The sequence below is a fragment of the Rattus rattus genome, chromosome 2 (assembly GCF_011064425.1).
Source record: "Rattus rattus isolate New Zealand chromosome 2, Rrattus_CSIRO_v1, whole genome shotgun sequence".
Classification (NCBI taxonomy): Eukaryota; Metazoa; Chordata; class Mammalia; order Rodentia; family Muridae; genus Rattus; species Rattus rattus.
The window spans coordinates 25065333-25081193 of record NC_046155.1 but is presented as its reverse complement, the minus strand read 5'-3'; the positions used below and the strand labels follow the sequence as shown (position 1 = coordinate 25081193).

At 37.2% G+C, this 15861-nt stretch overlaps 1 protein-coding gene across 6 annotated transcripts in view; it reads left to right on the top strand.

The window, feature by feature from the left end:
- The first annotated feature begins 243 nt into the window (after positions 1–243).
- The window catches only part of LOC116891052 (COBW domain-containing protein 1), a 41039-nt gene continuing 25421 nt past the window's right edge, over positions 244–15861 (top strand). For all 6 annotated transcript variants that reach the window (XM_032891747.1, XM_032891745.1, XM_032891746.1 and 3 more), the window contains exons 1-6: positions 244–464; positions 3853–3939; positions 5971–6067; positions 8023–8114; positions 13317–13376; positions 14532–14569. In XM_032891747.1, the coding sequence (XP_032747638.1) occupies positions 314–464; positions 3853–3939; positions 5971–6067; positions 8023–8114; positions 13317–13376; positions 14532–14569 (525 nt within the window). In that variant the 5' untranslated portion in view covers positions 244–313. The remainder of the gene's footprint in view (positions 465–3852; positions 3940–5970; positions 6068–8022; positions 8115–13316; positions 13377–14531; positions 14570–15861) is intronic.

Here is a 15861-nt window from a genome sequence, read left to right as displayed (position 1 = left end):
GCCCACTACAACTTCGAGGCATGGGAGCTCCTAGCGTCCAAACAGTCAAGTGCAGTTTAACTCGGGGGTGTGTCTCGCTCTATAGGGGGCGTGCCATTGTGCTGGGGGCGTGTCTATCTCTGCGTAGGGGCGTGCCTCCCCGGGAAAGCGTGTCTAGCTTCCGTAGTTGCGTGGCTGGAGGGCCGGCTGTTCCTTAGAGTCAGGCTAGGCGACGCGTTGTGGTGACGCCATCAGCCCCGCGCCGACCGAATCCTGTCGCGGAAATGCGACTGGCGGCAGCTTTTTATCTGACGGGTGGAGTACTGCCGGCAGCATGTTACCTGCTATGAAAACCGTGGAGGCGGAAGAAGAGTACGCGGAGGATTGTCCCGAATTGGTCCCCATTGAGACCAAGCACCAAGAAAAAGAAGAAAATCTTGACTTCATCATTAAGATTCCAGTCACAATTGTCACCGGGTATTTAGGTAATTAACGGGGGGCTGCCGTGTCTCTTCAGGCACCCGGGCCTCCTGGCCGTGGACGAATCTTCGACGTAGGGGCTGGGGTCTCTCTCCTAGCATTTTCAGAGGCGGTTTTGAAACCCAGACTCATCTTTTAATTTTGTGGCCTCTTTGATAAGTTGTCTTACATTTGTGAAGCTCATCTCCCCTCAGTTTAGAATGGAAATAATAAAAATCACCCGAGTTTTCTCATCTGAAAAACAAAACAAAGCAAAGCAAAACGGTCTATTGTTATTAAAGGATGCCCTGATCAAGAAAAGGAAAGATAAACAAAGGTGCGGTCTGTACATTGTTTTACACCTTGCTTAGTGGATTGCATTTCATAGGAATCAAACTCTTCCAGCCATTAGTAGCATGTATTTACTGTCCTAAACTACCCACCTCCCATTTTGAGGGCTGCTTGCAAAACACTGTAAGAGATTGACTTAGAACAAGACCTTTTGAAAACTTTCCTAAACTGGGGGTCTTGAGGACACACAGGGGATACATGAAAACACACATATTTGCGAACATGTTGCAGTTTTCTGAAGGACAGTTCATGTGCTTTTTTTCTATGCAAACGTTTACAAATATCCTTTTAAAGCATTACAGTTAACAGAGGGAAACAACAAATAAGTGGCTAGAAATGTAGAAAAATAAAAATTGTGGAAAAAAATATGAATCAAGTGGTACTCTCGTTCCTGTGTGTTGCAACAAACAAACTGGATGTTGGTACACCCTTTATATACAACTAAGAAATCACTGGTGCCTCCACACCACCAGTTTTGTCCCTTCTAGAGTCAGACCAAGGCTATTCTAGATTTTACTTGGGCTTCATTTTTATAAAGAAATAACATTTGGATTCAGACGCTACTCTATAGAAGCGGAGCAAATTCCTTGTCCAAAGAGTATACTTCAGACTTGCCCCTTTGCCTTTCTGCATTTTGCTTACTGATAGGTGAAAGGAACAGTATAGGTAATGGTCTGAAGCTCCTTGTTACTGACTGAATCTAGGGCACTGTTTGCATCCTTTGCCTTTTGTTTTTGTTTGTTTGGTTTTTTTGTTTGTTTGTTTGTTTGTTTTGGAAATACTGGGAACCCTGTCCCACTAGCCTCCTCCATTTTCTTATTTTTGCACCTGTTTCTCTGGCTTCCATCCTTTGGTTTCATTTCTGTATAGTTTTTAATGTCTTACAGACATTTCCATACTTAACGTGTCCAACACTCCAAACACTAACATCTTCTCAATCCTGAGAAGATTCCCAACCTTCTGCAACACCAACAGTGTTTCCTCCTAACTACAGTAGTCCTGAGTCTCCTTGCTCTTTAATGTATCTTTGTGCTAGCCCTACCTTTTACTACAAAGTGTTAGTTTGATTGTTACATCCTTTAGTGGGTTCCACTTGGATCAAAATTTAGATTCCTTAGCAAGAACTCAAGGACTTCTGTGATCTGGTTCCTGCCTACCCCTTTAGCCTGTCAGATGGCCCAACACATTGAATTTACTTCTTAGGTAGTTCTTAACCTTCCTCATGCTATAGCCCTTTAATACAGTTCCTCATGTTCTAGTTAAACACCCCACCACCACCATAAAATTTTGTTGCTACTTCATAACTAATTTTGCTACTGTTACAAATTATGAATATCGGATATGTAGGATGGTCTTCGGTGACCCCTGTGAAAGTCATTTGACTCCATCAAAGGGGTCAGGACACAAAGGTTGAAAACTACTGTCTTAAAAGTACTGCTTAGGGGGCTGGGGATTTAGCTCAGTGGTAGAGCGCTTACCTAGGAAGCGCAAGGCCCTGGGTTCGGTCCCCAGCTCCGAAAAAAAGAACCAAAAAAAAAAGTACTGCTTAGAATAATTCTTCCTGTAACTACTCTAGCTAGATAGCCCTCTTAAGTTCTCCATAGTATTTTGTATGTCTCCTGTTGAATAATCAACCTGCAACAAAATAGCTTTCTAATTTATACATAAGTCCTCCATCATCTTCCCCCACTTAACATTTTTAAGCTCCATGGAGGCAGAAACTTCAATTTGGTGCATGTTAGATGCTTTTGAATGAATGTGAGTTATATTACAATGTCCTTTTCTTCATAATGTGGTTAATTACTAAGCCCTAATAAATCTCTTACATCATAGCTTTCAACTTTCTCATTGGCCTATACATAATTATGTTCAAGGCCTCCTGCTTTAAAAATTTCCTCATCGTTCTGTGTTCTTAAATCTGTCTCTTCTACACGATTATGTTGAGCTCCTCAAAGCATTTTATTTTATTTTATTTTTTTTTCTTCTTTTTTTCAGAGCTGGGGACCGAACCCAGGGCCTTGCGCTTGCTAGGCAAGCGCTCTACCACTGAGCTAAATCCCCAACCCCTCCTCAAAGCATTTTAAAGAGTCATCTCTTCAAAAAAGGAATATGACTTAAAATGTTGAAGATATTAGTACCCTGATATTCCCTTACTATCTCCTAGTTATACCTTAGGAAATTTGCAAATGAATTTTAGTAGACATGTGCAAACTATGTGTAAAAACATCAGCATTACTGCTTGTGACAGCAAAATATTGGGGACAATGAAAATGGCCACCTACATAAAAATGAATGATATATTCCAATAATTGAACTGCTGTGCAGTTAAGGTATTGTTTAAAGGTATTTTTAAAAAACCTATTTCATTATGAACTTGGGAATTTTGGTTCCCAAAGATTAATTTTGGTTCACAAGATTAATTTTTTTTTTCTGCTTGAGATGAACAAACTAGGTCTGTTATGCCACCTGCTGGATAAAGTTAGTGTAGTCTTAGGAATTTCTCTCCTGAGTAGGCTGCTGTGTATAGTTACTACCTCTGTATTCTGTTTCATAGAATCAGTTTTACAATAATAGACTGCTTAAGCATGTTAAAAGTAACTATATAGGCAACCTGAATTTATAGCTAGTTCATGGATGTTAAAATAAGTTGGATAAATTTAGGGAAGTAACTATTTTTACTTAAGAAAGGGCATATGAAAGAAATTGACTTTTTAAAAATAGGTGACATTTCTTAGAAGCCATAATTCATTAACTTTTTAATGAATATAAAATGTAGACACCTTTCATTGCTGTATAAGTTATGAAGAAGGTATTATTTTAGTCGTATTAAGTTAGAAAACTGCCTCAACTTGTAAGATTATTTGTAATTACGTATAAGATATGTATAAATAATAATTTCAAAGTTTTCAAAGGTTTTTTTTAGTCTCTTCTGTAAAGTCCTCTGTATTGTTTTTAAGTAAAAAAAAAAGGCACATAAATTCGTAGAAACACTAAGACATTTTACATTCTTTTTGTGTCCTCAAAATTAGTGTTTGACTTTGGTTGCTTTAATATATTTTATAGGTGCTGGAAAGACAACACTTCTGAATTACATTCTGACAGAACAACATAATAGGAAAATAGCAGTGATCTTAAATGAATTTGGAGAAGGTAAGTGAAGCTCAATAACTGTTATGTTCAGTAACATTTGTGACTCTTTATTCTACTGCTGCATTGATGCGCTGTACTTAAAGCTAAGATTGGATGGTATATAATATGAGGTCACTATAAATAGTTTCAGAAAAATAGGATTAATTTTTATTAATTAGCCTGTAGTGGCGAAAGACAACAAGAGAGGCCCTGCCCTCAGCAGGTGAGAACCAACTTCCAAAAGTTTGACCTACACATATAGTCCCTCTCCATTAAACACAGTCCCCGCCCCATCCCCCCACCCCCACAAATAAGTAAAATACATTTAAAGAGATCAATTGATTAATTGTGGTGCAAGGTTTTCTCTAAGCTAAGAACTGCCTTTCTGAGCTATGCCTTCAGCCATTAAAAAAAAAAAATGGAAGGATTTTTAATAGTGCTTTTTCTAGCTTTTTATTAATTAATATTTTATTGTACACTAGTTATGTTTACTTTTTATTTCTTACTGGTTTTCTTTATTTTGTAGTTTTTATGGTTTTTGACTTTTGCAACATCTCCAGAACTTCCTTTATTAATGTTTTGTATAGCTTAGTATTATATAATACTCTATCATCAGCCAACTAAAGCATGAATAGAAAATACATGTTTTTGTTTTGTTTGGTCTTTAAAACTTTTCCCTGGCATTGGTACATTGTATGTAAAACATCTAAAATCATTCTTATGATAAACATCTCATGTGTATTTTATTTCCCAGGTAAACCTTACTATAAGACTTTTAATTGAATAAAGTTTAATTTTTAAATTGCTACATGATACTTTAGCCAAAAACCTTTGTGGGGATGAAGTAGAGTCTTAATGAATATTTAGAATCCTGAACAACCTTAGAACAGGAACCACCGATTTAGTATGGAATTAAAAGAGAAACAGCCTTACACGAGAAGAACGTAAATCTCAAAGGACTCAGTGTCTCAGTATAGTTAGAAAGTGGACAGTAGATGAGAAGAAAAATGTTTTCAGGGTAGTTCCTTTATTAAAAAATGGAACTGGGCAAGTGAGAGTCCTAAGGAGGATGGAGACATATTTATCAGTTTTAGAATCGTCTTCCTAGGAACTTAAATTATTTGTTTAATATATTTTATGTAAATAAGTGGTTTTGCCTGCATGTCTGTTTACATACCATGTGAATGCCTGGTGCCTATGGAGGTCAGAAGACAGTGTTAGGTCCCCTGGAACTAGAGTTATAGCCAGTTACGAGCTGCCATATCAGTACTGAGAATCAAACCCAGATCCTCTGTAAGACCAACAAGTGTTCTTATTCTCTGGGCCCTCTCTTCAGCCTCTATTTAATTTTTAAAGGTATTTTTAGTTCTGTGTACACGTGTGTGTTTGTGTGTGCAGGCCCTTGGAGGCCTTAAGTAGACCTTGACTCCCCTGGAGCTGGAGTTCCAGGTAGATGTGAGCCATCCACGTTGAGTGTGGTTCTGGGAACTGAACTCCGGTGCTCTGCAAGAGCAGCACATGCTCTTAACCGCTGAACCTTGGATTGTTCAGCTCTTGTCTTTTACAGTCCTGAGATCAGGTCTCACTGATCAGCCTAGGCTGATGTGGCACTTGCCTTCGAGCCCAGTTGTATCTTAAACTGCAGATCCTTCCGCCTCAGACTCCTCAGTGTTGGATTACAGGTATATATACCGTGCCTGGCTCTATTTAAGTTTTATAGAAAGAAAAGTTGAAATCATCTAGCATACCATAATTTAAATATTTACTGAATTAAATACTTACTTTGGGTTTGATTTTGTTTGAAAGAAGAGGGATTCTGGCCTGCACCACAGAAGAGTCATCAATGTACGTCATGAGGCTTTTAAGCCATTAGTAAAATGTGAAGTTTTATTGATTGTTTAGAGCTATGAAAGAATACATGTTCTAAGCTATAGTTTCTGTGTTATAATTTTCTGTTCAGAACTATTTCTGAACTTCCTTGGTTTTATTGTTTGTTTGTTTTTTGTTTTAGCTAGTGAACATAATATAAAAACTGTCTCTTTATATTTCTAGGGAGTGCAGTAGAGAAATCCTTAGCTGTCAGTCAAGGAGGAGAACTCTATGAAGAATGGCTGGAACTTAGAAACGGTTGCCTCTGCTGTTCAGTCAAGTAAGGAGTGGGTTTACTATGTGCCTGTTGGCTGACTTAAGATGTCTGCTGATTATATTTCCAGCTTCAATTTTCCTTTATAAATTTAACTGAATTTACTTATATAGCATGTACCATTGTATTTTTGGGTAGGATATAAATTTATTAGATTGTATCTTTGTTTCTTGCTATTTTCCATTTGTTCTAATGTTTTTATTTTTTCCCTGGAATTTTAAAACTTATTTTTAGTGTCATATTTCCTATATAAAGAAAGATTATTCTGAGTTTAATGCATCATCAGTCTTATTTCCAAGTATTCAACCTCCTTTTTTTCCTTAAAATTTTTATTTTTATATCTGCCTGCATATATGTATGCCTGTGTACCACATTCATGCATGGTGCCCACAGTCCAGAGAGAGCACCAAATGCCTTGAAATTAGAGTTACAGAAAGTCGTAAGCCACTAGCTTGGTGGTATGAATTTAACTCTGTTTCTCTGGAAGACCAGCAATTGCTCCTACCCACTGAGCCATCTCTCCAGCCTCTAGGCATTCAACCTTTTTAAAATAAAAGAGAATAATCATGGGCTGGGAGATGTCTCTGTGGGTAAAGTGCTTCCACACAAGCTTGAGGACCTGAGTTTAAAACCCCAGTACCAACATGGAAAGCCAAGGATGGTAGTGTGAGTTACCCAATGCTGGGTAGGCTGGGACTGGTAGATCCCTGGAGATCCCTGGTCTGGCAGGGATGAAAGCTGATTGGTAAGCTCCAAGTACAAGTGAGAGACCTTGTCAGAAAAAAAATAAGGTAGAAAGATACCCAACATTGGTATCTGTCTTCTATGTACACATGTGAATTTACATGTCACTACACATGTTGATATATACAAGCATGTAAGAAAGAGGAAAGAACCAGCCAAGACTGATGGCAGATTTGTAATCTGAGCTACTTGAGAGGCTGATACAGGAGGATTGTAAATTCAAGGCCTACCTGGGCTACCAAGTGAGTGAAAGCTAGCCTGGGAAACTTAGTGAGATCCTGCAACAACCAGAAAAGTAAAAGGAAGACTGGGACTGTAGCTAAGTCGTAGCATACTTGCTTAGCATGTGTGTGGGCCTGTGTTCAAATCCTAGTAAGAGCACAGAAACAGAGAGAAAAAACATGTCACAGCATACGTTTCCAGGGGCAGTGTCTATTTTGTTTACTAAGCTGCCATAAGTCCTAGAAGAGTACCTGATGGACAACAGCAACTCAGATAAATCATTTGATAAAATAAACTCTTGGATAAATTATCACAGTTACTACTTGTCCTATTGATTTTTCTATACAATAGCGAATTGTTTCTCCTGTTATTTATGATCTTAGATGTTTGACACTGAGTCAAACTTTTTGGAAAGAGGAAATAGTTATAAAGGCTTTCTTAACCAAAAGGCAACACATTCAGTGTTTGGCCTTACTTTTGGTATTATAAGAATGAAAAATTGGTAATAAAAGCCTATAATGCCACAGTTTGGGGGGTGGAAGCAGGAGATTGACAGTTCCAGGCCAGGCTCAGCTGCATAGTTAGATATATTCTCTCTCTCTCTCTCTCTCTCTCTCTCTCTCTCTCTCTCTCTCTCTCTCTTTAAGAAATTATGTTGTATCCTAATTCAGACTAGAGTTAAATAGTAAGTAATGACATTTCTTTAATTTCAATTTAATCATTTTCCTTATTGAACTACTAAAGCTGTAAAATAAATACTGACTTCTGTTAGCTAATGTCTTGCTTTTTCTCATAATAAAGTATTAACTTATTATATCATTTCTATCTGTATTTGCACCTGTTTTTTTCTTGTTAAGTATTGGACATTTTATTAGAATTTAAATTTGTATGTACTTGAGAGTATTTTTGTGTTGTATTGTTGACTATATTTTCAGATATTTTAGATTTAAAAATGTTTAGTTATTAGTTATTACTGTGTTTTTGGTATTTTCCAGGGACAATGGCCTTAAAGCTATAGAGAATCTGATGCAGAAGAAGGGCAAGTTTGATTACATACTCTTAGAGACCACTGGGCTAGCAGATCCTGGTAAGAAATGACATTATTAAATACCAACAAATACTTCTTTGAGACCTTAGAGAAATATTTGAAATAGGTATTTTTTACACACGTTTGTGTGGAGTGTGTTCATGCATGTTCAAATGTGTGGGGCTCATGTGTGTGCCTGTTCACAAAGAGACTCGAGGTTGACACATCTTCAGTTGCCTTCTTTCTTATGTATTGATGAGGCAGGGTCTCTCAATGAATTGAGTTTGTCACTTTGGCTGGTCTGGCTGGCCACCTCATTCCAGGGATCCCTGTTTCTGGCTTCTGTTTATTTACTTCACCAATAGAATTACATGTAGGTAGTCATGCCTACCTAGCTTTTCTGCGAACATTTTGGATCTAGTCTTTACGTTTGCACAGCAAGTCCTTTACCTGTCAAGCCATTTCGCCAGCCCTAGAACTGTACTCTGGATTTAGTTTTTGTTGTTGTTCCAAGGAAGAGAAATTCTAGCTTGCCTCACAGGACAGTCATCAGTGTATGCTTGAGACGTTTAAGCTATTAATAGGATTTAAAGTTTACCAATTGATTTGGAGTCGTTGGTAGGAATGAGTTATGATTTTTGGTAAACATTTATCTTATATGTATGTATGTGCGTGTATCATACGTGTTCAGTATCATATGTGTTCAGTGACCAAAGAAGCCAGAAGTGGGTGTTAAATCCCCTGGGACTGGAGTTATAGGTGGTCGTGAGCTGCTTGACATGGATTCTCTTGAGATTGAGTAGGGCAACAATGGTCACTTAAAAATAATTAGGTCCCAAATGTTTGTATAATACATCAAATGTTACTAGAGTCAGGTCCCAAATAATTGTGATCTAGTAAAAGTGTAGAAACTTGGTTTGATTTTTAGCAATTTTTTTGTAAGCTTTATTTGAGGACATTTTCATTTGAAATTATTCTGTTCTAATACGGAATTTCCATAATGAATTTTATTTTGGTTGTTTAGTCTATTTTTCTTTTTAAAATTATATTAATTTGTTTATATATTTATAAGGAAAGTTGGCTAGAGGGGATGGGGGAGGAAGAGGATGATAAAAAATGAATGAATATGAATAAGTGAGCATGAATATGAATTTGTATGCTGTGGTAAGTGTGGAGTTCAGAGGAGAACCTGTAGGACTCAGCTCTCTTTCTCCACCATGCTGGACGGCTTTCTCTCTTTACCATGTGGGTCCTGGAACTTGAGCTGAAGGTATCGGGTTTGGCAGTGTGCACCCTTGCCGACTAGGCCATCTCACTGGCCTCTAATTTTCTTTTTACTGTTTTTTAGTACCTTGCACGTGCTAGGTATGTGCTCTGCTGCTAAGCTATGCCCTATGCCCTTAACCCTGTTTTAATTGTTCTGGTGTATCATTGCAGCTGCGTTTACTCTGAGGAACCTTCATTTCCTTATGTTACTAATCCCCATACTTGTTTATCCATTCACTATTATTGTAAGCACATGTATCGGTTAAGCAGTGATGCTGTTTAATTATTCCAAAGTACAAATCCTCCTTTTATATTACTCTACTCTTTTCTTGTGTTCAAGCTTGTTTTGTGTAGTATTGTTGCTTTCAAGTTCTTTGCTATGAAGAGCTACCTCAAACTTTTATTTAGTGCCTTAGACTATGTTTCCTTGAAGAATCCCTTGCCATTTGTCTGTCCTACTAAATTGCTCCTTCTTTTCCCTTCCTGACATTTATCTGTATTTATTTTCCTCTGCTGTAATCACATACATGCATTTGTGCCTGGTGTAGGAAAGTCAGAGGACTTTCCTTTACCTGTGTGCATTGATGAGGAATAACTTAATAACTTCAGTATCTTACCCAAACATGTTTTCTTGAGCACCAGTTTGAAAGCTGGAATTTTACTGGGACACAAGAGGAGGGAAGCTGTGGAAATTGGTGACCAGACAGATAGATGAGATACAATGGCTATTAGTTTCTGCCCACAAATACCTAGTACGGCTGTCTTGGGTGTGTTCCACTTACCTAGTAGTACATAGTCAATTATTGCTGCTGTGGGCATCTTCAGACCTCAGAAATCTCACTCCTTTTCCTCTCAGTCCTACAAAGCAAATCCCCCCAACTATAGAAGTGATTTTATAAAAAAAAAAATGTTATTCTTGAAATATTTGTTGTTATCATTGACTTTCCCCTTCATTACTTTGCAGTTAGTTCTGTGTCTTGTCTTTTGAGGAGTTATGTAGGGCTCTGGTGCCGAGGTGCTCTTTCACAGATCTCTCACCAGACTAGGTGTGTGGTTTCCGGTGAGGGGGAGAGAACTCAGGCAGGGATGGGGGGACTGCTTCTGCTGCTCCTGCTGCTGGTCTTTCCCCCCTTGCACCACTGCCGCTGCAGGCTCAGCCAGCCGGAGACTGAACTAGCTGGCCAAGGGGTGCAGGGGAGCTTCTGGAGGCGATTTCAGGGAGAGCAGATCTCTTCCCCAAGCAGCAGTGTTACAACTCTTATGACGGAAGCTCTCAGACGATGGAATAATTCCCGCACACCTTTAATCCTGTACACGACACTTAAATACAGTTTTTGGACGGGTCGGGGTCTGGCCGCAGGTACTTGCTATTGGTTTGGCCTGAGAGCCTAGGAAGACCTCATCTACATATTTGGAGGTGTGGTCCTGCTTCTGTGTTTGAGCTGGTCACATCCTCACCTGTGGAGGAGGGGTTTTGGGGCATTGTCCTCTGCAACTGATCTGTCTTGAGCCTATGTAACCTGTGGTCATGTCCTTGCCTGGGGAGGAGAGGCTCAAGGCATTGCCCTACATGACTAGTCTGTCTCAAACCTCTCTCTCTACAGGGATCTTTGGGGTCACAGCTACGTGAGGCCCTGATATTCTGGGAGAATGGGAATGCACCCGCTGTTCCTTTTAGGGTTTCCCGGGGATTCGACCTATTTCGAACAGGAATCAGGGTACCTTTCACTGCCTGCCGCCCCACAGAGTTATTTCTGTTAAAGTAGTAGGGTTTTGTAATCTATTCTTCTGTATCCTCTTTTTGGAGGTGGGAGTTGAGTTAGGGAAGGACCACAGTAAGTCACTGTCTTGCGTTCTGTTGCTGTGGAGACACTTTGACCACCACTACTGTTAGAAAGGAAAGCGCTTAACTGAGGCTTGGTCAGAGTTTAGTCCATTATCCTCATGGTGGGGACCGTAGCAGCACACAGGCAGATAATGGTAGCTGAGGGTTCTATATCCAGATCGAAAGGCAGCAAGAAAGACCTGGTTTGAGCTTTTGAAACCCTGAAGGTCAACCCCTGTGACATGCTCCTCTAGCAAGGCCACACCTACTCCAGCAAGACTACACTTCCTGATTCCTGATAAGTAACACCATTCCCTAATGACCAAGCAATCAAATATATGAGTCTGTGGGGCCATTCTTATTCAAACTATCACAGTCGCATAGAAACTTTGTTTCTAATTTTGGCTATTACTCTTATAATAAAATTTATGGTTAGGAATCTGATATTTTCTTATTATTTGGTTGTTCTGATAAAATTTTGACATGTAAATTTTTTTTAAAAAATTTGTTTAATTGGGTTTTGAAGAAGGAAGATTTGTAATGTAGTTCAGAATTTCTCAGCCTTGACACAAATTATAGATTGTTCAGTTATCTTCTGTGAGGGGCGCTATCTTGAGCATTATAGAGTGTATAACAGCATCCCTAGCCTCTACCTACTAGATGCCAGTAGCATATTTCTAGAAGCAACTGAAATTGTCTTCAGACATCACCTAATATTCCTTGGGGAGAAGAATCTCACACTCCATTCTATCATCTTTGCTACTTCCAAGAACCTACAGATGGTTCTTGTGTATCCTGTAAGGATTGTATTACATGGGAGTAACGTTTAAAATAAAAACTGTTGTATAAATTGACAATTCATCTTGGTAAAAATTAAAACTTAAAGCCATTTACTTGAATAAAAAGAAATTAGTTTCTAAAGTTATAAAACTATGATGTTAACATACCTATGTATTTGTGAAGAAATTAATAATTTTTTGTATCACTGTTTGGTGTCATGATGCAGTAGATTTTCTCTTTTCTCCTTTATTAATTAAAACCATGTTTTTAGCCAAGAAAGTGGAAATAATTCTTATTGGCAATTCAGTTGTTTCTCACTTAGGAGATTGACACTCTCCAGTTCTTAGCTAAATAATTGTCATGGTAAAGTAATTTCCTTGAAGAGGACAGACATTGATTCTGCTCCTGTTACTCACAAATCCTATTTCAGTCAAATTGGAAAACTATTAAGTTTTTGGGAAAAAATCAATAGGTATCAGGAAACCATTAGATCTTGTGGCCCTTGCTGTGTCTTGCATGAGTAATCACTGTAAACAGCTGACAGGTGTTTCACTGTTGACACAGAGTGATGCTTAGGGGAACCACATCTTGTCAGAGTAGGTAGACAGCTTTAGACAGTGCAATGAGTTCAGTTCTCCTTGTTTGCCCCTGCGTTCATTCTTCTAGACAGCACCATCACTAACTGGGATGGTAATGGTTTCAAAAGTCAAATACTTTCCCTTGCCGTCCATTTCCTTTTCTTGTACTGCAGCACACTAATCAGGATGTGTGGTTTGTGTTAAACCAGTTCCTGTCAAAAACAAGTTTTAATTTTTTCTTAGAAATAGTTTTTTAAGAATAATAATTTTATGTTCAGCACTAAGTCGATATATGATGATGAATGAGTACCACCAGAGAACTTATAATTTTTCTTGTCTTTTCTTTTATAAAGATTATAAGTGATTTATTGTGATTTTTGGAAAATTACTTTTGCAAGTGATTTTTGGAGTTAATATATTTTATTTGCTTTTCCTTGGGAGGGATTTACTATTTGTGAATTATATGAAAATCATATTCAGAAAATGAGAAAAAAATGTCCTCTATGTATTCAGCTATTGTGTCCAAACTATTGCACAGTATTGATGAGTACATTGTTTTGGCATCAATAAGAACATTATGTTTAATGAGTGTTAAGAGTTTACTGTATTTAGAAACAGGGAGAAGAGTAGAATGATCTGTAGATCTTGAAACGTCCTCTCACTGCAATTCCCATGAGAAGACTGAAGTATAGGTTAGTTTTTGTGTGTGTGAACATCTGATTCCACTGGTGAACATTAACACAGATAAAACCGTGTTCTGCAATTTGAAGAAAGACTTTATTTGATGGATATTATTATACTATGTATTTTCAGGTGCAGTGGCTTCTATGTTTTGGGTTGATGCTGAGTTAGGAAGTGATATTTATCTTGATGGTAAGTTAAAATCATTTCTTTGAAAATCATATTTATTTTATGGTTCTGCTCATTTTGTTTACGTTACAGTTTTAATTCCTATACCATTGTTCTTTTCAAATTGTTTAGCTTTTGATGAATCAAGTTTTGTTCATAGGGATTCTAAAGTCCTAGAAAGCAATAATCCAGATGGTTAGCTGTGATAGCATCTCTGATTCAGGACTTCTACTGAGGCTGTCCTTTAGGTTATGTGGGGCAGACTGCCTGTGTGCTCTGTAGCCATGGTGTGCTATGGGGATGCTAGTGCGTTGTAGGCAGACAGGAAGATGATGCAAAGAGTGATCTGTCCTTCTCTGCCTTCACTTTTCCTCAAAAATAAGAATTCAGAATGCTTCTAAATGGGTTGGAGATATGGCTCAGGCTCACAACCAAAAATATAAGAATGCTCCTAAACATATACACATATACAAATTAACTCTTGTCAGTCTGTGTACATTTATAAACTTGTGTGGCAACTATATTCACTTTCCCCTGTTGTCTCCTGTCTCTTTAAACCAATCATGTAGACTGTAGGATAAGATTCATTGAGAAGTAATATATATAGCATGTAGCTAGTTGAATTTCATAGACATCATCAGATTCTGCTGTTATTTTTAAAAATGACTTGACATGCATTCAGAATGCTGAGCTAATCGATCTTCTGAGACCTTAGGCACTTGCCCTGATGCTTTGTTCTTGTGAGCTAGGTGTATTAGCCAAGGTGAGGACATAATATCCTAAGATGCCTCAGATTCTTTAAACAATAATTTATTTAGAAAAGCCTCAATTTGATTGTGAAAATAAAAATAATCTGCCTTGTATAATTTTTCTTCACTGTGTATTATGGAATTTGTTTTATTTTGGATTTGAAGCACCAAAGAATTTTTATTTTATTGTTGACTTAATTTTAAATTTTTATTTTGTAAATTTTCTAGTTTCTTAGAAACAGAGCTAGTCATTTAGTATATATTTCAAACATATTGCTTATTCCTGAGGTTAAGTTGAATTGCTACATTGGTTAGAGAAAAAATATTATTGAATAACATTTGTGAACTGAAGGATGTTTTAATTTTTCAAATATAGATTGCATAATACTGATAACTTTAAAGAATGGCTAATATGTTTATTTCTTTATAGGCATCATAACTGTTGTAGATTCAAAATATGGATTAAAAGTAAGTTGAGCAAATATAACTTGCTAATTGTCAATGAGTAGGAATGAGGGGTTGGTTGTATTGTCTTCTGTTTCTGTTAAGCTTTTCTTAAGAAAAATCTTTTTCAAGATACACTTTGTATGCACCTATATTATTATTATTATTATTATTATTATTATTATTATTATTATTATTATTGAATGCTCTTAAGCTTAGTATGTATTTTAGTCTGGTTGGGTGTTGTAATAAAAGTTACTATGATATTTTATAAGGTTACATAGTCAGGATAAAGTTTGGATATATGTTACTCCTCACGAAAATCTATTCGCAATACTGGTTTTTATAGATTAAAACAGCTTAATAAAATATATGAAATCTTAGTTTTGTGATAAACTGTTAGAAAATACAGAGTATACATTAGTTTTTCTTAAAACTAAATACTGATTTATTTAATTTTGAAGAAATAAAAATTAGTGCATACGAGAAGATACTCTCTATTAAGTGATACTCTTCTGTGAATACTTCTGCTAACTGCTAAGGTCTTTAAAGTTTGTCTCAGTTTATAAGATGAACTAAGGTCTTAAAAGCTTATGGCTGCATAAAATAAAACAGTACTTCCCAGGTTTGCAAGTGAACTGAGAAAAATTTTAAAGAAACAAACATTGCAAAAGGCTTTGGAGAAAAGCTGGCTTCTGTCCTAGTATCAGCTGTCTAGCCCTGGTCTATCTGGGTGTATGGATTAGGAACAAAGTTATAATTTCATAGAGGCTGGGTATGATTGCATACAGCTTTTGTCTCAGAAATTGGGAGGTAGGGATAGGCGGCTGTCAGTGAGTCAGAGGACAGCTTGATCTACATAGTGAATGAATTCTGGGCCTGCCAGTGCTGTGGAGTAAGAACCTGTCTCAGAAAACAAAAACAACTTTTTCTGAGAGTATAAACTCAGTGTTTAACAATTAGTATAATATTTTGTCCCTTGAGGTATCTAAACTTAACTTTTATGTTGGCCTTTCTTCCAAATCTTCAATAAATTTATCAGGTTTGTCTGAATGGCTGTCAGTCTAATTTACTGGCCCTTCCTACCCCCGTTTTTGTACCCTAATTTGAGATATTTGAATCCTGTTCTAGAACTTAGACTTTAAATTTATAAATAGCGGGCTAGAGGGCTGATGCTAGGATAGAGGCAAGTTTTATTCTCCAAAGCCTTTTGCAACATTTGTTTCTTTAAAATTTTTCTCAGTTCACTTGCAAACCTGGGAAGTACTATATTTTATGCAGCCATAAGCTTTTTTTTTTTTTTTTTTTATTAACTT